This window comes from Lampetra planeri, chromosome 24 (assembly GCF_965212315.1).
Source record: "Lampetra planeri chromosome 24, kcLamPlan1.2.h2, whole genome shotgun sequence".
Lineage (NCBI taxonomy): Eukaryota > Metazoa > Chordata > Hyperoartia > Petromyzontiformes > Petromyzontidae > Lampetra > Lampetra planeri.
In genome coordinates this window covers 4,549,499-4,574,536 of record NC_136130.1, presented here as the reverse complement: position 1 = coordinate 4,574,536, position 25,038 = coordinate 4,549,499, and the positions used below count along the sequence as shown (strand labels likewise).

The 25,038-nt window shown below is 45.7% G+C and overlaps 1 protein-coding gene across 1 annotated transcript in view; it reads right to left on the bottom strand.

Moving 5' to 3' along the window:
• LOC144726668 (trimeric intracellular cation channel type A-like) overlaps positions 1–23,592 on the bottom strand; it is a 29,825-nt gene extending 6,233 nt beyond the window's left edge. The window contains exons 1-5 of the mRNA XM_078605430.1: positions 23,078–23,592; positions 11,324–11,480; positions 3,150–3,334; positions 1,686–1,773; positions 422–539 (exon numbers count right to left, since the gene is read on the bottom strand). Of these exons, the coding sequence (XP_078461556.1) occupies positions 422–539; positions 1,686–1,773; positions 3,150–3,334; positions 11,324–11,480; positions 23,078–23,201 (672 nt within the window). The 5' untranslated portion in view covers positions 23,202–23,592. The remainder of the gene's footprint in view (positions 1–421; positions 540–1,685; positions 1,774–3,149; positions 3,335–11,323; positions 11,481–23,077) is intronic.
• Between the last annotated feature and the right edge of the window lie 1,446 nt (positions 23,593–25,038).

Below are 25,038 nucleotides of genomic sequence, written 5' to 3'. Positions count from 1 at the left end.
TATTTTACGCGGAGGGGAGGACCAGGAGGGATTCGTGTACAATTTTCAAATTATTTTAATGACCAGGAATTTTACCTCCGTCATATATGGTAAGGTGGCATAATGCATGAAAACCAAGGCGCGCCCCCACATCCCACTTGGATATGTACAATCACCGGCGCCATTACCATGGCAAAGAGATTTACACCCCAGTGACATCATTCATGTAAATTTCAACACAACATCGACAGAGTGATGTCACTAAAGCGCTATAGCAGCAGCAGACCTCACTGCGATTCAAAGACTTTCTCAATAACTCATGGCCAATAGCCCGCGTTAAACATCATTAAGTATGGGGCGACACTTGGCCTTTAATGACCTCGGAACTCAACCGCACACAACCGCCCCCTGAACATAAAACGTCACCGGCGTCCTCCCTGACCTTTGTGGTGACGAGGAAGATGGTGACGATCAGGATGAGGAACTCCTCGGAGAGTGGCAGCCATCCGGCGGCCTCTACTGTGAAGAGAACGGCTCCCAGCAGCGTCGCCTTAGTGGGACTATGAGGTCGGGAGGCGGGGGGGGGGGGCAGCGACAGTCGTTATTTACACAACACAGACGATCTATGCAGCCCCCTGCCACTCACATCGCCAGAAATCTCAGTGGCATACTTTTTTGACATATATATAAAAAAAATCCCCCATTTTATCACATTTGTGCAGTAGTTATCATGGCATGAGAGGAAGTGTCCCATTCAGATCTCTCGCAGAGCAGTCCACCCCCTTTGTCTTGGAGAATGCCACCACAAGGCCACCACCTCTGAGATCCCCCCACCCCCCCCAAGTGCCTTCTGGTCCACACAGTAGGGGGCAGCACTCTCCCACCCGTCCTGCCATATGAGAGTCAACGTTCGTTGCACGGCAGTCACAACCAATATTTTTAATTCTCAGAGCTGGAATTTAAACAGAAAATTTCCGAACCAAATTTCAAGGCAATAGCTTTTTTGTTGTTGCTGTGCAGTCATTGGTGAGTCATTACACTCGATTGCCTGGTTTATCAGTCGGTTGCCTGCATGTGAACCCAGGATCTCAGCGGTGTCAGCTCTGACCTCTGCTTGGCGTTCGCATGGCAAGACGCTCGCTGTCTACCGCTAGAGCTGAGCGCTACTAGGTTTGACATTGCATGCCTTTGCAAATACAAAGACATTAAAAATTTTCTGGTCTATATAAAAAAATATATAGTAATCTCTTCATTTACTCACTGTGTCTCAATACACTTCTTCAGTACGATTATGCATTGGAATATTTGGTCTATTTTAATAAGTGCTGGGCATGCATACGTGCGTGTACATGAGTGCGTATGTTGGCCTTCATAGGTGCTCGCTAACATATCTTGTCCCAATGATTTGTTAAGCCTACAGGTAGATCTTTGTCTTTGTTTGGTTAGCCATGGTATGTGTGCACATGTCCAAGTGTATGTGTGTGCGCGCACGGGTGTATGTGGTCATAGTAGCGATGTTTGTGCACACGCGTGTGCATTCGCTAGTGTATGTACATGCATGCACGTGTGTGTGTGTGCGAACGTTCGTGCGCGCCCGCGTGTGGACCCGTGCACAGTCACACGTTTCCCAGAGTACGTGCGTGTCCGTTTGAGTGTGTGTGCGTGCGGCGTGTGCGCACGAGCGTGCGCACACACACGGCGCTCACAAGGACATGTTGAGCAGCTCGTTGGTATTGGGTTTCCAGACTCCGCGCAGCAGTTGTTCCAGGTTCGCCAGAAGTCCGCTCCCGGCACCTGCAGACAAGCATCAACACGCACCAGGGCGGACACGCGCACCACTGAACGGCCCGGGAGGCAGGGAGTGGTAGCGAGTGGCCGGAGAAAATACGATGGAGGGTGGGGCGGTGCTGTCAGGTGAAAGTTTGGACCCATCGCTAAATGAAGTCGCCTTACACGCACTGTGAATGTGCACAATGTGCAACATCATTGGTCTCTTGTTCACTCTTGAGCGGAAACGATTCGTGGTGGCGAACGCCACATGCTCATTGGAACTGGAAGATTCTTCACCTTTTTAGTTGTTTTTGTTACCCTTTACTCCTAAGTTAACCTGATTGTGCTATCGGAATCTAAACAAAACTTTATTTTCACCAGCGAAGGCCCATTGAGCTCGACAGTTCTTTTTCAGAAGTGATCTGGCCACAAATGCCCTAGACGCATGTTTCTAAATGTGGAGAGAAAAACCGGAGGACCCGGAGACAAATCCACGTGACCACGGGGAGAACATGCAAACTCCAAATATGCAGGCGTTAGTCTCGATCGAACCCACAACCTCCAGCATACCAGGCGTGGGAGATTAACTTCTCACCACCGCGACGTCATAGGATGAAAAGTTAAGCCTCTGCCGGAAGCCTGGTAGCTCAGAGGTCAGGGCACCGCTAAGATCATGAGTTTCAAATCCAGATGACCACCTGTGATTAAATACGATTCTCAAGTGTAGCAAGTTGTTGGTCTCAGCCCGGCCATCGTTGACCGCACAGAATATCATGCGTTGAGAATGTAAAATATCGTTCTTGCTGTCGTGCGACAAACGTTACACTATGCAGAAGGGCAGGTGGAAAAGTGCTTCCCCCTACTGTGCAGACCATGAGAGGTAGTTCTGAAGGTAGCCCTCTGACATCTGCTTCCGTGGGCCGTTCTCTAACACTAAGGGTTGTGCGAGAGATCCCAATGGGATTCATCGCATGACATGACACTGATTGCACAATCGGGACAAAATAGCTATCACTATCATCAGTGGTGTAGCTATGGGGTGTGCAGACGGTGCAACTGCGCGAGAGCTCGCGGAACCAAGAGCCTCGGAGGGGTCAGGGGGGGAAAGGTGGATATGGGACCCCATTTCATTCTTTGCCAAGCCAATCCCGCTATGCCACTTGCTGCTGATAATGAAAATATTCAGGCAGGTGGCAAAGAATTGAGAAAACTCAAACTCATAAATCACAAGGTGGGGCGTTCAAATCGCAGTCACAGGCCCATCATCCCTCTCACCTCTCCCCCCGTGGTATATTTACGCGAGCACCGACGACCCGCCGCAAGTAACGTGGGGACTCTTAGGCGACTGGCTCGGGACGGAAACGATCGCAAATAGACGCGCGCGTGGCACCGCCACCCACCCTTGGCGATGCCGACGGCGACCATGACGACGTAGCCGCGCTTGTAGACATGGTGGGCGTGCGCCACGCCGGCGGCGATCTTGCGCACGCGCGTCACCTCCTTGCCGGCCACCACAAACAGCTTGACGGGCAGCAGCGAGCACAGGCGGTAGTAGAGGTCTTTGGGGAAGTAGAAGATCATGTACCTGCACCCGGACCGGGGCGGAGAGCGAGTACGTTTGTAACATCTCGATTGAAAATGTATTTCTCGACATTGTTGTCCTTCCCCCGCACCCTCCGATTAGCATGGGTGGCTACGAACGATGCGAAAGAAGTTCAACATACATACATCGCTGCATAGGTGTTTGCGGTTGCGCTGTATGGCATATGTGATCGGGCTGTTGGGAACATTGCCTGACGTTTTTCGCTTTTCGTTGCATTTGGAGCTTTTCAGGAACTGTTTCGCTCCGCGTACGGCAAGTGAACGCAGGGGTGTATAGGCACCGGAGCATAGTTCTGCACAATGTTGGATGTTGCACCACTGCCCCTCTGCTGCTCACAAAGTAGCCCTGCAGTCATGCGGTATATATATATTTAAGTCCTTGGAGCTAGGCTCGCCAAAATTAAGTGAAGAAAAAATATTAATTTATGAAATCCAGTCTAACTAGAAGTTCAAGTTTGCAAACTGAATCTTGGCTCACGTCAATGGGAGTATGGAAGATTTCATACGGCGCTAAACATATTTCAGCTATGTGGCGATGAACACATGGCCAGACACATCAACGGAGGTCCTTAAGATAAAAACACTAGTTGTGTAAATCGTGCACGGGTTACATAACGCTTTTCAAAACGTGTTTGTCTGGTGAGGTATATTTCACGAGTGGAGCAGAAGGAAACCCCCTAAGTCATGGCAGGTACATAAAACTGCAATATGTCAGACAAGGCTGCAGGATGAATGGTGACAGGCTGCAAAGGATGGTGACAAGAGGGGACACTGGAGGAAGACCACGATGGGAATGGACGTCGATGGCAACCGTCTCGGTTAAAAGACACAGCACAGCGACGGGCAAGTGCGAAAGAAACAACCACGCTCTCACCGCTCAATCAGATGGGGGGAATAGAAGAGGATAAGCCGACGGGAGGTCATCAAAGAAACTGTGTTTGCATATTTGGAAATACGCGAGTCCGTTTTGCTTTGTTGTGTGTATGCAAGTTTTAGGCAATAACCCTTTGATCAATTTAGCCGATTTTCAAGTCCTTTATTCTGCGGGTTTGTTAATATTGGATCATATTTACGAAAGTTATAGTGCCCCATACTCTTAGGTTTTTTTGGTAAAGTCACGTAGGTAAAAAATAATAGAAATAAAATAATAATAAATGAAAATAACTCAATTAAATCACGACGTTTCGGAGGCAACACAAGTCTCCGTCTTCAGGTGGGACCGTCACAGCTAAATTTACTGTATGAAGTGAAAGCTTCAAATCTAGAATTATAGTGCCCCCCCCCCAACCCCTGTTAAGGATGGATGGACAGACGAAATGTATGGGGCAGAGATGATGTATTTTAAAGCCTTTAAAAAACACCACAAACTTTGCATTTAACCCCAGTGCGAGAAAATAAAATGCACGGTGCTTTGCGTAACCACCGCGTGCGTGCGCATTCAACAATGACCGTGTTACGTAATACATTTTCGGCGCCTGCTTAAAATTAACCGAGCGCAGAGTCGGGCGAGCGGGGGAGGGCTGCGCATGCCGTCGACGGCACCAATCCCTTTACGGCGCAGGCCGCGACGAGCTCTCGGATTCCTCGGACACATGACACTGCGCGGAAAAGCTGTCCCCCGTGCTCCCGCGCCGCTATTTTTTGCACATTCAAAGTCCTGACACAATCTTTCGGCTAAATTTAAAAAGTGGTGTTCTGAGTGTACCCAAGAGGGAAGGGCGAAGTGGGGGAGGGCGGGTGGTGAATGGTATTGATGATGAGATGGCACCAAGATCAAGGAAGGGTGATAAACGTCAATCGGGCAATCGGTCGGATAAACTTTTGTATCGCACCATGCGCTGATCTGGTAATGAGCAAAAGAAAGGAAGACCCGTGCACACGTGTGTGCGTAGTGCTGCGCTACGAATTCGGGGACCTGGGTTCAATTCCCGCTCACGGTCAACACCAGTGACGATTATCTGTAACGGTCCTGGGCCTCCCCTAGGTCAAATCAGCCTCAAATGAGTACCTGGTGCAGTGTGTAAACGTCGCCAATGGGGAGACAAAGGCGGGCGTGGTGCTGGCTACCCACGGCCTTCATAGGTGCTCGCTAACAGCACTTGCCCCAACAGTCTGTTCAGGCTACACGGGGGATCTTTGTGCGTGTGTCCACAATGACAAATGCCCTCCACTTAGCCTGACAGGCTGCTGGAGGCAGGTTCTGTTCGCAAGTACCTATTAAGGTCAGCATCGCGCAGGACAGGTGATGTGGCCAACGCCATGCCAAGGACGCCTTTGTCTCTGCGCTGCTGATATTTTACACACTTGCACCAGATGCTCGTTTTCAGGCCAAGTCGACCGGGGCGAGGCACAGGAGGGGTTTAGAGGTCGCCGGCCAAATGGGTTGCTCGTGCAGTGCAGAAACCACTGCACCTCCGCTTCACCCTCTATAATTATACATACACTGGTATCGGATGGGCAGTGCACAAATCACGACCCCATCGCTCTCCACACACACACACGTCAATGATACTGTACCAATAAACGCACGCTGGGATTTTCTCACGGGCCGGGTTTTCGGCGATGAGACCGATCTATTGCGCACCTTCCCACCGGCCACCCGCGGTCGTTATCGCGCACAAAGGCAAGCAGGCTTGCCCCCACGGGGCTCCTAAATCGACGCCCCCTTCCAGCCGTTCCCGGGGCAACTGCTGGGTGTGGGGGGGGGCCTTAGGGGATGTCCGGCATGTCACGCGGAACCCTGTTGCTTAAGTGTTTTTTAAATGGAGAAAATGAGTTTGAACTTCTGGGTTAAAAAACGCAGATAGCGAGCGCCACTCCCCACACTACCCAGCCTCTGCTGCCCCCCCTCCCCGCCCACCCCGTATCTGCTCTGGGAAAGTGGCATGCACTGCCTTCTCTTGGCCTCATTCCCAAGCGAAATGCCCCCCCCCCTCTCTCTCTCCCAGCCAGCTCTGGGAACCCATTTAAATCCACAATGGCGTTTTTAACGTATACACGCGGCGGTCCTGGCAATTTACACGGGCATTCACACGCAGCGCTCGTGGGGGAACGCCACATGGGAGAGAGCTCAACGTTATATTCCCTCCAAGTGACGACTGAATTGAAGTGCACGTGTGTGCGAAGAGCGCGGCAGCCAATCTCGCACGTAAATTACTTAAGAGCCCCCCCAGTTTGTCGATGCAGGGATTCCCTCCCCCCCCAGCATGCCGTGTCGTGCTGTGGCGGTTTATGGACCGTACGTCGCCACGATGGCCAGCTTGGTTGTTAAAAGGCGGAGAGCATAGACGCACGTGCAAAAGTGTTTGCAGTAATTCCGAAATGATTAAGCAATTATGAAGTTTATTTATTTATAATCAATTAATGATTACACTGAAGAACCACTTATGCTTTGTAATAAATTAATAGGCAGCCAAATCCTGGGTTGAAATTTTTATTTAGCCTTCTGTGCAGAATGAAATTTATTGATTAAAAGCGTATGCAAATTGCATGTAATTTTTTCATCAAATTCATTTAATTTTATGGTACACCAAGGTTTATTTTTCCACACTGCCCTCTGTTGCCCATCATGTAGCACTTCAGCAGCCTATAACATCTGTCATGCATGGCGATCAGCCATGCAAACACTTATTCAGGCTCAACTTTGCTTAGCTTTCAAGATCTGATGAGACCGGGACGTGTTCCACAGGTGGTTTGGTCACAGGCTTCCCTTTAGCATTCATAAAAAATTAACTCATCCAGACCTGATATAGTTGCCAATTGTCTTCCATCCATTCTCGGCCGAAGCGTCGACAAAACCGTTTCAAACTATTTTGTTTGACTCGGTGAGTTCTGAAGGAGATCCAGGGTGAGTCTAATTTGCACGAGTGACCTGGGTCACGTTTGCAAATGAGGACACGTACACGCTGCTTGCTTACAAGCAAAAGCAGTGTCCAGCAGAAACGTGACTTTTCAAGAAACGGTCCCACAATAGAGACAAGGCACACACGCACGCACACGCTTTGAATAGCCACAATGGCTGGCAGAAAGGTCAACAGAGGAGTGTGGTTGAAGATGGGTGCTATTGACAGTTTTAAAATGTAAATGTATCATGTCATTTGGGCGTCACAGTGGCGAGATGTTAACTACCTCGTCTGGTATGCAGGAGGTCGTGGGTTCGATCCCAACCTTGAAGCCTGCTGTATATTTGGAGTTTGTATGTCTCTCTCTCCCCGTGGTCTTTTCTCCGAGTCCTCCAGTTTTTTTCATCCACATAAAAACACGAGTTTAAAGTATTTTTTTAACTGCTATAAATTTCCACATGATAAGCCACTTCGTTGAGCTATCATTTGTGGTCAGGTCGGTTCTGAAAGACAGCTACATAGCTCAGTGGGCCTTACCTGGTAAATAAATAAAAAATATTTTACTTTCTTAATTTTAGACTGGCATTCCTCCAAATTAATTGCACTCGGATACGTCATCCATTCTCGAATGTTGTGCAGTTATAAATACAGGCCGTTACTCTTATAATTACATTGTCTGAACTCCCAAAAGCGCAGAAGTTAATTACGCAAGCTTATGACCAAATCCCTCGGAATGCGCCCGATCGTCAGATACGCGTTCCCCATTTTCGCCAACCCTTATTGACCAGCGTGGTGAAGTATGGTCAAATAAGACCCACGACCCATGTGCTGTGGCAGAGAGAGCTTCATCCAGTGGGGGAGGTGGCTAAGGGCCGTACATGTGCACGTGCGTGCTGCAGGACGTTTACAACGCATGCCCAGTGATCGGGATGCTCTCCATGATTGTGTGTGTGGTGGCTCAGCCTACAAGAAGCAAATTCTGGCTGTCGCTGATGAGGCTGGCTGTAATTACCGGCGAAAAGTCCTACTCGAATTGTAAATGCTGCGGGTTAATTCTCCAACACACCAGTGTGCTGAACTAGTGACGAATTGGCACGTTTTGTTTATGTGACAAACTTACTAATTGGCTGTGTCGGGTGGTGGCGGGTTTGACGACACATTAACATTTACGCAATGTAACCCAAAATAAAAGCCTCTATTAAGGTTAATATTTTGATTTAAAGCTTTCGTGACTGCAGGGATTCATATTCTTGGTTCTTTCGGTAAAGTCACGTAGAAGGGAAATAAAAAAAAAATGTAAAACAATATATATTTCATATATTTTTTCCCTTCTATGCGACTTTACCGAAAGAACCAAGAATTAGGTTAATATTGGTCGAGAAAAAGCCCATGTGTTATTTTTTTTTGGAGCAACGACGTCAGTTTGCATTTTTGTTTCCTAATGTTTTTATTGCGACACAACGCGAGCCCAGTACGATACGCCGATCGCCGTTGGAGGGAAACTGAAACTACGCCAGCGGCGACTCGAATTCGGCGCGGCGGAACTGTACAAAGTGGGGGGGGGGGGTGCAATTGGGCTCGCTGCCCCAGACAAGTAGGGACCGTGCGTAGGGACGTGAGGATTTATATGGGGAGGGAGAAGAAAGAGGAAAGACCAAGGGCTGAAGTGACATTTAAAACAATGCATTTTTTTTAGTAATGCTGGAAACTATTAATCGATTATTAAAATTAAGAACCGCTTATGTTTCGTAATCAATTAACCGGCAGCCAAATCCTAGGAAATCTATTCATGTAAATACCATGCAAATGTAATTCTGTACTTTTTATTACAGTAATTTGAGCTGTAATCGACAGCAAATTGCAGGCCCGCAGGGTGGGGTTTGAACAGCATCAGCATGTCGCGCGATCATGCTACCACGCCCGCTGTCGTAAGCGAACGTGTCACCAATGTCGCTAACGAGAGGCACAGCTCTCTCGCTAACGTGACGAAACGTTCTCCAGCAATCTGCATGGAGATCGGAAAATTCCAAATTTGAGCCCCATGTTGAAAAAGAGTTTCACTGCCCCCCACCCCAGATTAACGGATTATCTTGAAAGTGAAAAATTGCAGCTCTCGATTATAATACTGTAAACTTAGCTCCCGCAGCTCCGAAAACCGGTTCCATCCTCAATCCCCGTCAGTTGCCGTGCGTGAATTAACGTCCGACATCACTGAAAACGGTGAGAATACTGCATGACACGTGACATTCTGGTGTCTGCCTCTGCTCCTCCTGTTGCCTCTCCTTCTGTCTCTCCCCCACCACCCACCATAACCGACAGCACTACAATCATCTTTAACGTAAAAAAAGGCAAATTCCATCCACCAAACGCATCCCTCACAGTCTACCCACGCCAACTTCGTCAACGCCTCAATTTCCCGCACCTCCGATTAGCACGGTTGGCTACGTACGGTACAAAAGAAGTTCAACATACATACGGTACTATTCCCCCCCCAGATCCCTCAACTTGTGAATCCGACCCTGAAAATAAATCTAAACTAGTCCCCTGCAAAGCTCTTTCTAAACCTCTCCTGCCTTAGAAATGTCCTAAAAAAGGTCATCTTCTTCCGCCTCTCCAAGCACCTCCCCCTCTCCACAGTCTCCACAATCTCCAGTACAATCTGGTGTCCACCAAGTACATTTCACCGAGACTGCTCTTATACGCGTGGTAAAAGGCCTCCCCCCAATTATCTCTGTTTAGACCACGATTCCCTCCATACCCTCCTCTGCTGCTGCTCCTACGTTTCCATACAAGGACCATCTTCCTCTCAGAGATCCCTTGTTCTATGCTATGGTGTTCCACAAGGTTCCATCCTTGGTCTTTTTTCCTTTCTCACTCGCATCTCCTACCTCGTAGCAAAATCATCTCCAGCTTCGAAGCCCACAATCACTTCTATATGTATTACACCCAGGTCTACATTTGCACTGCCTCTATGAACCAAAGCATGGAACACACACAAATGCACACACACTCACCAGAGATCTCTATCTTAATTTAAATCAGCACGTGAGACGCACACACACAATAACTATATCAATATCAATCTGGCTCTTTAAGTCACATGGGACAAAGAGAAAGACTCCCAAGTGGGTGGCCAGCACCATGCCCAGCCCCCTTTGTCTACCCAGTGTTGATGTTCACACACTGTACCAGGTACTCAATTAAATCTGAATCAACCTAGAGGCCCAGGACTGGTTCAGATATTCAACGACGTTGGCTGGAAGTGGGAATCGTACTCAGCTCACTTGTTTCATAGGGCAGCGTGCTGACTACTACAATACCGCTCCTCAGACACACACGCACGCACACACACAAATGCGCACAAGAACCTCTATCTTAATTTGAATTAGCGTTATCTACGTCACGTGGGACACACATGGGGGACACACATACACAAGATCTCTTTATTAATTTGAATCAATGCTCTCCGCGTTACACGCGACACACAGTTACAAAGACAAAGATCTCCCATACAGACTTAAACAGGCTGTCGGGGTAAATGCTGTTTGTGAACACCTATAAAGGTGGGCATAGTAAATGAAGGGGTGGGTGGCCAACAACACTCCACACCGACCGCTTTTATCCGACCAGTGCTGATGTTTGCACGCGCGCGTATTTGTGTTTGGTAAACCCTGCTTTAATACTGATGATGATAATGATTGAGTCCATTTGGTATTTGCGACATTCACATAGCACAAGGCTATCAAAAAGAAAGGATCTGTTTCACAGAATTTACAGCATTTCAAGTGCTTTATGTAATCGTAATCCAGAGTATCTTACAGGTATTTTGATATTATTTGGATCACGACGCCAGCACTTAATAGCCTTCTCATTTCGTATTTTGTCCAGAGACCATTAACGCTCACTGTCAAACAGATGGCCCGTATTTTACGATTACACACCCGCAACAATAACCAGGGTGGCCTGCCAGATTAGAACCACCAGTGGCGAACACGCTGCTGCCAGGCCATGTCACACCGCCCCTAGATTAGGCAGGTCAGCGAGAAACAGTGGCAACGTTCACCCTTGGGTGGCTAAAAGACGGCGGGGGTGGGCAAGGGTTGGGAGTAGAGAGGCGGACGGGGACTGACCAGATGACGGAGGCGAGGAAGACGTTGATATTGCTCTCAAAGGGGTCTAGGATGGGCTCCCCGAGCATCGCGGCCGCCAGCATCCCCCCTCCGAAGCAGCACAACATGCTGCACACCCAGCAGGTGATGGGACTCCTGCGGGACAGGTCCACCACGCCTACACACAACACACACACACATCATTTGGTGATGCTGCTTGCTGCTGCTGCTGCTGCGTTTGGCAGTGGTGCACAAGCAGAAATAACTAGGCGAACAAAAAAAAACGTACCGCGTCCGTCAATAACACTGTGGCCTTATATTCTTGGTTCTATCGGTAAAGTCACGTAGAAGGACGGCTGCTTGCGTTGTGGCCGAAACGTCGTGAGAATTATTTTATTAAGTTTTATTTTTATTATTTTATTACTTCCCTTCTACGTGACTTTACCAAAAGAACAAAGAAGATGAATCCCTGCAGTCACGAAAGCTTTAAATCGAAACTGTGGCCTTAGGCAATGGCCTCTTCTTCATAGCACATCAACACATACAAGCACGCATCAAGCATACGCACACAACACGTGACAATTTACACGACAAAATACAAACACATCGTCAAACCTGTACAGCCATTCTCAATCAATTGATGAATTTAGGACGCGCCAATGTGTTGGTCACAGGGATTGCGTGACCATACTTCACCACACCAGTCGGTGCTGGGTGGCGAGGGCGATAGGCATACGGTAGAACAATGGATTTTGCTGCACTGCCGTCTGCCGACCCTATGACAACCTGGGTGCATTGGTGGTCACATATAAAAACACTGTTATTCAGGCCCTCAACGCTGCTGCATATATATTCTCAGATTTACTTTACAAAGGACGACACTGCAGAACCCGGAGAAAGCCCACGATTCACATGAGGGAGTAACATTCAATGGTCCACACAGATGGGATCGTGAACCCACTTGCTGCCGCCACCGTCTCCTGGCCAAGCACACGGCCCAGCGGGTTTGGGAGATTCACAAATCCGAGTGACCCACCAACCCTCGCCTCCAGAGGTGAGCATCACAATACAGTTGAGCGTCACGATACCACAATGATCACGCAAACTTAAAAAATAAGGGACATTCTCATTCTAGATTTGAAGCTTTCGTTACTGCAAGGATTCATATTCTAAGGTTTTCGGTAAAGTCACATAGGTAAAAATTTTAAATTAATAAAAGTAAAATTAAAAATAAAATAAAAATCACGACGTTTCGGAGGCAACACAAGCTTCCGTCTTCAGGTGGAACCGTCACAGCACGATAGCTGTATCATTCTCATTCTATGAAAACTCTTGGATTTTTAAGTCAGATTTCTATTCATCTCTCCATATAAAATAAAATATTTGTTTCAGCCCATTAGCCTATGGGCCTGTGAGACAAATGTTATCCAGTCGTATTAGTTTAAGCAAGCAAATATTGAGTGAGAAATTGATGGATCTTTATTTATTTTATTGCATGGAGTCACTGGTGGAGCCAGTGGGGGGGGTGGCACGTGCCACCCCAATGATCTGATCGAAATCCCTAATTTCGATCAGATCATTGGGGTTTATTAGTAATAAATCGGCATTTTGCGACCCCCACTGCCACTGTGTAGCATATTATTACGTGCCAGGGACTCTATGAGATGATAGGACAAAATTCTGAGTCCATAATTGGCAATAAGTAACGGCCAAGCAGTTATAGGTGATTCACAGAAGGCATTCACCTTCAGTGAGCACGATGCTGATCACACACGGTTCGAATTCGACCCTCGATCGATGGCTGTGCCATCGCCGCACACTCGTCAAATAAAAATCAAGGGACAAGTCCTTACTTACTCACAACTCTTATCATTTTTCATTGCTGGAGGGGTTGCCCCCCCGTATTCCTGAAAATCCTGGCTCCGCCATTGCATGGAGTACTTCATAACAGTGCAAAATAATAATAAATCCTCATGAACATATAGAAATGAATCTGTCCGTTTCCACTCAGGTGGCACTGTGGCAGAAGGCGTAACTCACAGAGTAAGGTCGTGCGTTCAGCAGCGATGTTTTTACACAGGGCAATCACGAATCAGTTGTGGCCAAGTTAACCGAGGGCAAGCCTGGGGCAACTTCAGATAACATTTTGCCAGTGATGTCACTCACGCTCGGGTGACTGAACTCAGGAAAGTGTGCGTTGCACAAACCACTGCGCCACCCCTCCACACACACACATACCAAGGCAGCACAATAAGGTTTGATGTCGACAGAGCACTCTTCATGCGCAGCATCCCAGGGTACTTTACAATGCATAGACCAACCAATAAAACCCACCCCCTCACATTCGTCAATAACACTACCTTAAAATAAAAAAGATATATATAATAGGCACCGTTTTTGGTATGGTCCCTTTTTTCATAGGGGATAATTGTGATATGAAGAAGCGCCATTACCCAAAACATCGTCACATCTATATATTATACATCTTAAGGCAGCGTTATTGATGAACGTGTTGAGTTTTGTTTGTTAGTGTGCGTGTGCACCACTGCCAACACAGCAAATAATTTGTTCATCTAAACTCCAAAATAAAAATTTGAAAGTCAAACAGTTGATTGTGCCAACTTCCCTGAAATGACTTGTAATCGAGGCTCCCAAGGCAGGGAGCATGCCAATGGAAGGCCCTTGCCCCCTCGTGCATTTAGACGACTTATAGGAACCTCCCAAACACAAAGGTCGCCCCTATAGTCTGAATGGACTGTTGGGGCAAGTGCTGTTAGCGAGCACCTATGAAGGCCGGCACAGCTCACGGGGTGGGTGGCCAACACGCCCGGCCGCCTTTGTATCTCCAGTGGTGGTGTCTATACACCGCACCAGGTACTCATGTTAGGTTGAGTCGACCTAGGGGAGGCCCAGAACTGATTCACATAATCGTCGCTGGTGTTGGCCATGAGCGGGAATCGAACTCGGGCAGTCGGGTTCATAGCGCAGTGATAACCACTACAACCCCCATATACAGACACACCAACATGCGTGCGCACACACACACACACGAGGATGCACACAAACATCAAGATTCTTAGGACACCGCAACAATACGTGTCCAGCCAATTTCGGTTCAAAAGCAATACGTGTGAGAGGAGCTCTACATCACGACGGTCACGTCATACTTTTTTTCATTTTATTCAATTTTAATATTTCACCTGGAAATTCCCTTGAGATGTATAATCTCGTTTGCAAGCATGTCCACCAGGGCGTCGATTGACACACGGGTAGCATATAGGCAACGACAAAAACACCAATTACAGCATAAAGAAGGTGCCATCGCTACAATGACACGGTGTCAATGAAGAAAAGCCACACACGCCGACGAACTTTGCTCTCGCGAGTGGAGTTTGCCTCCTGGACAGCACAGATACCGCACAGTTTGGCAAACACGTGCATTGCCCGTGCAGCGCTCTAGCAGAAAACCTGTGGCGCACCGGGCATTTTAAGCAATATAAAATATTAATCGTGTATGACAAATTCCGGCCGAGTGTGCAACAGCACAGAAAGCAATCTTGCTGGACAGCCCGAGTTTCACACGACAGGGGGGGAACTGGACGCGGTGCGTGGTTAGAGGAGCGGTCACGTGCCCCTCAAGTGCTCATGAGGGAGATGCCATTTCCCTTTAATTTGGAGTAAAATCGCTTGTTAAAGACTATCGTTGGGATACTTAACAGGATTTTTTTTTTAGCTGTCGTCTTTGAGAAGAATTTGTTTTACTGTTATGATAAAACCAAGGGTGTTGTGCAGTCGTTCAAGGAAACATCGCAATTAAAATGTAAGGCTCAAGTTGAAATACAGGACTGCATAACTTTAAGCTAGCATATAAACTGCATAGGACTCTCGACTTCAAGGTAACGTTGCATTTCATAACAATAACAAAAAATAGCCCTTTTCAAATACACTTGTTGGATGGTCTCCACATATTGTGCTGGTCACAGGATTAGTTTGACCATACTTCATCACGCTGGTCAGTGTGGGTTGGTCAAGGAGATGGAGGGCAGAACCGGTTCACCACTTAATCTAAGCCATGGCCGGGAATCAAATTCAGAAGTGCATTAACCACAGCAGCTTGGCTCCCACGTGTTGCATATCACCCCTTGAAATGTATTCTTACCTGTGTTGCTCTCGCTATGTATCTTGGTGATATCTGTCTGCTAATATGTCTGTCTATAGTTTTCTGGTTAGATTTTATGTCGCTATTTCATTATACCTGATGATGATTGCTTGTGTTGAAATCGAAACGTCGTATTCTATTATTTAATTTAATTTATTATTTTATCTTTAGACGTGACTTAACCGAAAGAAACAAATAACATCAGAAAGCCATCAGGAAGGTTTCTTTGTTTGTCTACGGGTGTGCAACCTTCACAGCTCATTGGATTCTTTCACTCTAAATATTCTGATTGTGAGATATCGATGTTATAGTTGCTCCTCAATTCATATCCAAATATGAATTGATATTCTGAAGGTCAAATTCACTCATCTGAAGCACTGTGGTTGCATACATCTGAGCCACGAGCTTGATCGTCTAAGGAACAAAGTTAATTGCAACACCGAAGGACTCAGATTTAAATGAGTGCAACGACTGTGAGCTTGGCTTTCGGTTGTCGCTCTGACTTGCATCACAAGCGAGGCTGTGTTATGTGAATATGAATATTAAGGCTGTCTATTACTCTCTCAGTGATTGCCTTTTTATTTTAATTTGATTTCAATTGCCACATTAAACTAATTCCAGAGAGCTATTTCGCAATTAAACTTACAGCCAACATGAGCATTTTCATTGCTCCGTGACTATTTTTAACACGGGGGACAGAGTATGCTCAGATGTACACCATCATCATCATAATAATCATCATTGCACTATTGCAGTTGTCAAAATGTCGCCAAAATCCATTTGCTATTTCGAGCGGCGGATTTTTAAACGTAGGAAAGAACGGTCAACTGTTTGCACCATGTTAAATAATTGTCCTCGAAATATTTATTGTAATATTTAAATATTATAGCATTAACTAAGTGTATCAATAAAGCAGAGTGGTGGCACAGCAGTTGATGCGATAGTTTTGAACCTGGTGACCTGAGTTTGATACCTGGCCACCCCTAACATCAGTGGCGAGTGATACCCGAACCCGCACTGGCCTTCACCAAGCCGCACTCACTAGCATGGTGAGGAACAATCATACGAAGCTTCATAACCGAGTTGCTGTGCGGAGGCTTTCATCCAGAAGTGGATTAACACATTATTACAACTATAAATATATAAAATAGCAATGCTATAAGTACATTTCCTCCAACCAACCAATCTTTCTATTATGTGCGTCAACAAAATGTTTCATCGGTGGATGGATGTATAGTTCTTGGAGAGCAGTGGAATACGTATCTGCGTATGCGACGTTACAGTGAAACTGAATGGCAAATGGCAACAGAGGTTTTGTTTTGATTGAAGTGGACAGCCGGGGGGCCTTGATGGTCAGGGCACTGGACACCACGAGACAGTTTTCTTGATTGCCACAGGAGCCGGAGCCATTTTCCATGGAGAATTCTGCACTGACTGGTGTCCACTTTTAAGCATTACACTGCAGAGCCTGTGATGTAATTCACAAGAGTAGACACCCGAGCGTTTCGGCCAATGCTTTCGCATCGCAGAGAAGCCTTAAGGGGTCAAATGAATCGTGCCACAGCTGTCTTGCTGCAGCGACATTTCATCCATGTGAACACGCTTCGCGTTCAACTTAGTGGCACACCACACACATTCAACTTGGGGAGGCGGACAATCTATTGATTACCGAATGACTATCTCACATTCTTGGTTCTTTCGGTAAAGTTACGTAGAAGGGAAATAATAAAGGACTTTACCGAAAGAACCAAGAATATGAATCCCTGCAGTCACGAAAGCATTAATTCGAAAATAATACCTCACAATAATAATATCAGGACCCATGATGTAAATATGCAGCTTGGGCACGTGATAGTTTTCTTAAGCAGCTGAAGCTCAATTTAGTAACAAAAATCACATTGTGTCTTTGGAGTTACTGTACTTCTTATTAACATTGTTATATTTTAAAATCCGCTTTTGACTAATTCAACTGGAATGTGCTCGATCTCATCAGATCTCAGGAGCTAAGCAGATTTGAGGCTGTATGAAGCTTGGATGTGTGACCGCCATGCAAAGAAGATTGTGAAGAGGCCGCTGCGTCGCTATGCCACGTGGTGGCCGTCAGAGTAACACTGGACAGCGCAGCAAAACCCATTATTGTACCGTACTTCTGCACTTCCGTGTGTATGCTCTCCTGCCTTCACCAACCCTGCACTGACCAGGGCGGTGCAGGTCACAGAACCGCATGGTGTGGGGAGTGACAAGCAGGTTTGCACGCCGCGTTCCCTCCTTCGGCTGCCACTCCATCGCTAGCCTCGACCACTGGCCAAGCGTCCCTTCTAGCGACATGTCTGGTCCTGATCTCGCTCACTCTTTTTCCACCGCCCACACTATGTCTCCTGTAAATGATCTCCCGATCCACGTATTGCTCTGCCCGTCTCTCGGTGTAATTCCAAGCATGCTTCTTTGCACACTTTTTGGCTTGTGAATATAAGTCTCTATATAACACACAAAAAACTAGAGGGTTCGCATGAGTATTGGCGTACACTGCTAATATGACTCCACAGCTTCTACTAAGTTTTAAAGGTTTATCTAAATAAAAGCAAACGTTCTCATTGAGCCTTTGCAGCAATGCGAGTTTGTAGGGGACCTACCATTCATTTAAAAGCATCATTGACGCTGCTCTAACAGTGCTAAAAACAAACGCACATTAAAAATAACACCTCCTCCATGTGCTGTTGCCATGTGCTCCAAACGTCAACGTAGTCGATATTCAAGTTCATCTTACGCTGGTGCGTACGTTTTTGCGATGAACCAAATCTAACACTTCGTCTAAACTCATCAAACAGCTAATTACGTACAGGCAGGACGTAAATAAGCCTCATAACACACACACACACACAGATCAAAGTTGATTTCTAGGCAGCAAAAAGCCCTACTTGTAACCATAGGATGACTTCCCCCATCATGCCTTGCATGTCACATGACACAACCGTACTCTAGTCTTGATTTAGTCCACCAACTCTAACGAGTCAAAATTGTGGCATGGCTGCCTTCCTGCTTGTCTGTGGTTCCTCAGCAATGAACGATGCAATTTGCTTGAACAACGCGATATGTATTTTAAAAAAACTTATAATTTTTTAAGGCTACATTTTTACTTTTTCAGTTGGTGATCTAACAAAAAGCTGCGTACATATATACACTCTGTGTGGCAATGTCACAGCCTGAAGACTGTTGGGGAAAGTGCTGTTAGCGAGCACCTATGAAGGTCGGTACGGTACACGAGGACCAATCCTTTGGTCACAATTATGCCGTCACGCTGTCTAGAAATCAACTTTTTACCGTGCATTACCGATCTAAAGTTGTTGCGTTGTTAAAAGAGAACTGTAAAACTGATATTTAAGATGCTGGCAACCTGCCCCCCCCTCCCAGAGCATTGGCGGGTCCAGTTCTTGAAAATGCCGGTCTGGAGCCGGAGTGAACAGCTGCAGAGCAGATGACTGCTGCGTAGGACATGGGAGCTGCCCAAAATATGCGTCGTTGCACACGAGTCACCGAAAAGACTAACTTTAACCACGCGCAAGGCAGTCCCTGCAGGAAGCCAGTGCAGACGTTATTGCTGATATATTTTGTGCATATACAACATAACGATTATTATCAATGCCTCCGAACAAGTAACCCAGAATGCTCCCTTATCATATTATATCTCGGAAACTAAGCAGAGTTGAGACTTGATATGTGCTTGGATGGGCAATCACTATGCACAGCAGAATGTTTTAGGCTGTTGGGCTTCGTGATGGGTAACAGAGGGCAGGGCAGTAAAATCCATTTCTGTCCTGCACTTCTATGCTCCCACATCTTTAACCTGTCGCTTCACCATCATAGTCATCGGAATTCCCAAAGCACATGTTCTTTTTACACAGCATGGTCAAGCATGGTCAAACAACACCCAAAATACGAACGCAGGGTAGGGAAAAAGCTGTCCTTCAGCAGTGGATTGACAAGAGGCCGAAAACGACGAGTAATTGTTTTCAATGTGGTTGTTGAATGTGCAGCATTAAAATGAACCGAGAGTTGTTGGGTCTAGAGCACACAAGTGGAAAAAGCTGTGCATTTTCCCCAAATTCAATATTAGAAAAGTTAACTTTTTCACGTACATTACCACATATTTTTTTTACGTGTAATCTTATTAGTAACCTGCGATTTTTTCACATGAACAGAGGCAATATTTTAGTTACTAAGCACAATTCCTGTACTGTAAATGGATACATGATCAGGCATTATATACACAGTATATAAGGCGTGCTTATATACACATTTGACCGAATAATATAAAAATTTACTATACAAAATTCTAAACGTAAAATGCGTGCATACATATTGTACATATGTACATACACAAACGCAACTCATGCCTTTCCAAGTGCAAATGGTAACATAATACAGTACACGAATACATAAAATGCCATACGTACATGCACAGATGCAAGCGCATACACAGATAGACCCACCGATGAACACATTCCAGCACATGCAGCATAACCCTGTATACTATTTGGCCTGTTCCTAGCAGATTGTTCAGGTACCACTGCTGGGTACGCATACTGGTTTGGAACCCTACAGAGTTCTGTATCTCTTACTATTTTCACTTTACCGGGTAAGGCCCATTGAGCTATAAGGCGACCTGTCGATCACAAATGATAGCTCAGTGAAGTTGCTTCTCGACAGTTAACGGAGCCAAATACGAGAAACGCGTGTTTCTAAATGTGGAAGGGAAAACCCGGAGGACCCGGAGAAAAATCCACGCGGCCACGGTGAGAGAGACAAATATAGAGGGGTCAGGGTCGGGATCGAACCCACAACCTCCCGCATACAAGGCGAGGTAGTTAACATCTCACTCACGTCACGGTGGCGAGATAAACAAAAATGAGAGGGCATCTAAGTGACAGTCATCAGTCCGCAGGATGACAATAACCACCAACCTCACACCCAGATGAGTGTAACTTGCAAAACTACACACACCGGTCACGCCGCGATTTGCTGAGCTAATCTCTCCACTGTATGTGCCGTGATCATTTACAGGGCATATCTTTGCGTGCGGAATTCATTATTCATCAGTCGAATACTGTATTGTATTAAAGCTCAACACTGGGTGTAGCCCTTTAAAAGCATATACTTATATAAGACACACCCTGTATATAATTCAATATCGGAATATAGTCCATCCACTGCAAGCGGAACTAACTTTTCTTTCGTCGAATTTTTTGCCCTTTAACTCATGTAATCGTAAAGGGCTGAAAAACGCCATACACATTCATATGCAATATGATGGATGTAGGCCTCTTCTCTGTCGATCACGAAGGTTGTTTGATCTTACTTTAACCAAAACTGGTCAGTCCAGGTTAGTAAAACGGGGTGGGAGGGTGGCCCAGAAAGGGTTCAGATTTCACGCGCCACCCATGTCACCCACAAGTTGCAATCCACAGCACACCGTGTCGCGGTGTTAAAAGGCATGATTTCGTTGGTGCACATTCGGGTACATTACGTGGCTTTAAATGTACACGTTACAGCGCTTCGTCAATGAAAGTGTTGGATGAGGGTCATTGGGGTGGTTTTGAGAAGAAGGGAAAACATCGTGGCAGCATATAAAGTAGCGTGTACTAGAGTAAATCCTCTGTACAAAAGTGAAACGCTTGTCCTCCTGCTGAAACGATTATGGGCTGGGGGTGGCGGCACTCAGCTCATATTTACGGCCCTAAGCCGATGGTGGAGACTTCACATTCCACATTCCCACGGCAGGAGAAAGTGATTGCAAGGCACAAGCCATTCATTATTAACGTATTAATGGCACACTTAATCACCATCACCAGCAGCCATGATCAATCCACTGCTGGATAAAAGCACCATGTCACTATCTCTCATGGTCACTGCGATGTGAACAAAATCGCCATGCACACGAGCTGATTTCACGGCTCCATCTCTGCGATGGTAGTGACACAATGTAAGAGTCACAAAACACACAACTTCTACATTGAACAACGATGCACATTTCAAAGTTCATTAACCTTTTAAAAAAGAATCGACGAAAAGTTAAATATTAACACGAAAACATTTTAAAAACTAAGTTGAACCCATCAATACTTAGATTTGAATTTAGTATATTAACCACGAAAAAGTTAATATGTTTCACATTATTTCTATGAATACTTTGAAAGGCATTAGTAAATTCACTTGCTGGTTAGAAATATTTCAACATTAACCCCGAAAAGGTTTCTGGAATAAACTTGGGTAAAAATACATGTTCATCAACATCCATCACCCACTGCTGGATGAATGCCTCTCCAACCAATGCTTTATTTTATATTTTTATTTATTAGGATTCATGATTCGATTTTTTAAAGACAAGATCTTGGCTTGTTAAAATGTCCACGCAGGTCAGCCTTGCCCATCAACACCATAATTTACAACACACACGCACCACACACAACTAATAATTTAAACGAAAACTATTCGGGAAACTTGTGCTTAAGGGTATTCCAATTAAGCACACGTTTACCCAACAGCAGCTAAAAAACTTTTCTTATTTTATATACACAGAACCTGGTTGATTAAAATGCAAATATCCTGCTTTGCATCTACTTGAATACCATCACACACTTACACAACTCCACAACTCCAATCTTAATTTCCTCAAACTCTCAACAATGCAAGATGCCACAAATGTTAGGATTTTAAACAACACAACAGACCGCTCAAGAAACAAACACATTATTTAAATACTGGACATCATTTTTTTTACCCAAAAACAGTTCATCTACTTTGCATTATCCTAAAAGACCCAGCTTATTTAAATATACATCTAACCTTGCATACCACATGTCAAATAGCTCAGAATTATATTAACTTCATTCCTATACTTTAACTTATTTTAGCTTTTGTAATATTGGTGACCCACATGTCACACTTGCAAAGACTTTCTCCTGGTTTTCTTGCTTCCCTCGATTGTTCGTGGTTTATAAACAATATACACTTAAAACAATTGACCTCAAGTGCTGGGGATATATAGTTTCAAGTTGTGTTGTACGTGTGCATTACAAGTTGTAACAAATGTTACGATTCTAAATAACACAACATATTTAGTCATACAACGTACACTCATTTATCAAACGTAGCAACTTTTCTCTCAACTTTAAGCAAATGTAACTTTAAATGTGAAACATACACACACGCTACACACATACTTCCACGCACAACTTCACGCTAAATCTCCTCAGTCCAAACGTGAAATGACAAACATCACGATTGTAAGTAACACAACCAAACACACTCATCAAACACACGTAGCAACTTTTCTCTCGACTCGTTTGTAAACAAAATAGATTAGACATTTAAAACCACGCAACTACACCCCCATCCACCACTAAACCCATCACCAAAGTGCGTTCGTCCGTCACCAATGCAACAAACTTGCAAACCAACGTAACAAACTTCTCTCATCTTAACGCGTGCAATTAACAAACAAGGCTTCGCAAGCAAGCAGCAACAACACTCCCTCGCACACACACAGAGACACATCACACAAACAGAGGCCCAATTATGGGCATCGCCGGAGTGGTGAACTAATTTAGGCGGCGGACCTGCTTCGTGCTTGAGGTACATGATGGAGAGGGTGTAGTGCATCAGGTCGAATATCGGGAACATCGGCAACCTCGCGAACTGCCCAGCCACGTCCTCCAACCCGAAATCCGACATCAGCCCCATCGCTCTCTTGTTTGTTCTCTTGAAATCGCGAAATTCACTCGGGCGCCGTTCAAGTGAAGGGGTCGTTCGACCAACACAACAAAATTAAACTCCTGCAGCCGGCTACGAGTAGCTAAGACGTATCTGTGTCCCTGTCTCTACGAGTAGCTAAGACGTATCCGTGTCTCTGTCTCTACGAGTAGCTAAGACGTCTGTGTTTCCCTGTCTCTACGAGTAGCTAAGACGTATCTGTGTCCCTGTCTCTACGAGTAGCTAAGACGTCTGTGTCTCTGTCTCGCTATCCACGCAACAGCAGCCCCCAGTCGCGACCGGCCACAGGTTTTCCGCGATTCGTAAATTGGCAAAGCCGATCGCTCGCTCGCGCGTGCCAGTGCACCCCACCGCGCTTTCCGTAGTGGGGGGGGGGTGACGTCAACGCGTACAGGGATTGTGCTTGCAACGTCGCCCTTGCGTCCGGATGACGTCATCGCGTCGCCGCGTGATGTCATTACCCCCCCTCTCCCGCCCCCCGGTTGACGTTGCTCTCATCGCGCGCGCGCCATTAATCGTGATACGAAATGACGTCATTACGCAGCGTACAAGTTCGGGGCGTTGCAGGATATTATGATGTCGCCTGTCCGAGGAGTGACAGTCGTCGTGACGTCACGCTGTAGTTTAAGTTGCTAAATGACGCCACACTTTAAGACGACTACAGTCTTAGGATGCAGTGACACCAGAATCAGAATATTTATTGAAACTGCAGGAGGAATCCGATGAGCTATAAAGCTCTTTTTTGCCAGATGTTCAGTAGGGGCAGGTCAAAACGTTACAACAACAAACAATATAAAAAAACACGAAAGCAGTGTAAAGTATAGGAAAGTTAAATAAATCACTTCTGAATATATATGTTTTTTCTTCTTGGCTCTTTCGGTAAAGTCACGTAGAAGGAATGAGAATCATTCAGACGCTGTCTCTCCGACAGACCTGTTCTTCACCTGAGGACGGCTGCTTGCGTTGTGGCCGAAACGTCGTGAGAATTGTATTTTATGTTTTATTTTTATTATTTTATTATTTCCCTTCTACGTGACTTTACCGAAAGAACCAAGAAGATGAATCCCTGCAGTCACGAAAGCTTTAAATCGAAATATAAGTTTTTATTATGCCAGGTAAGGCCCCACTGGTCTATCAAGAAGCGACCTGGCCACAAGAGACAGCTCACCAAAGTGGCTTAACACGTGCACATTTATAGCAGCAAAATAATCTAAACGCAACCGAATAAAACGGAGACATATCTTAATAAAAAAAAGCAGGGGCCCGAGTACCGAATGGCTTTCACAATTTTTTAATTACATTTGCGATAGGATAACAATGCATTACGCTTTATCAGCGGCTTTAATAACACGACTATTCTATAAAATACGATTAACAACATGGCTGTGCTTATATACAGATGATTGCGGGATGATGATCATGATGTTGAAAAAAGGGGGGAAACCCTATTATTATATGTTGGTACTGGCAAAGGAGGTCTAATGATGTAGATGCTCACCCCGAGCCCCCGTTACTTTGATAGTGCATTGTCTTTGAGCTGTGCACGCCTTTTGGCGTCCTCTGGTCGAGCACCAATTGGGTCGAGGCTCAAAAGAAAGCCGTCCCTTGGTGTGGACCAATCCGTTTCAAGGATAATGCATATATTATCATAGTGTTGTTTTTTGTTTGCATTTTGACTGCAAGTATTGTGGTTAATGCAGACATGAATCCTTGTAAAAAGGTTTCAGTTTTGTTGCCAGAAAAAAGGGGAAAAAACCCTTTTATTATGACGTTGAGATGCAAGATGATTCATGATGACCTCCATATA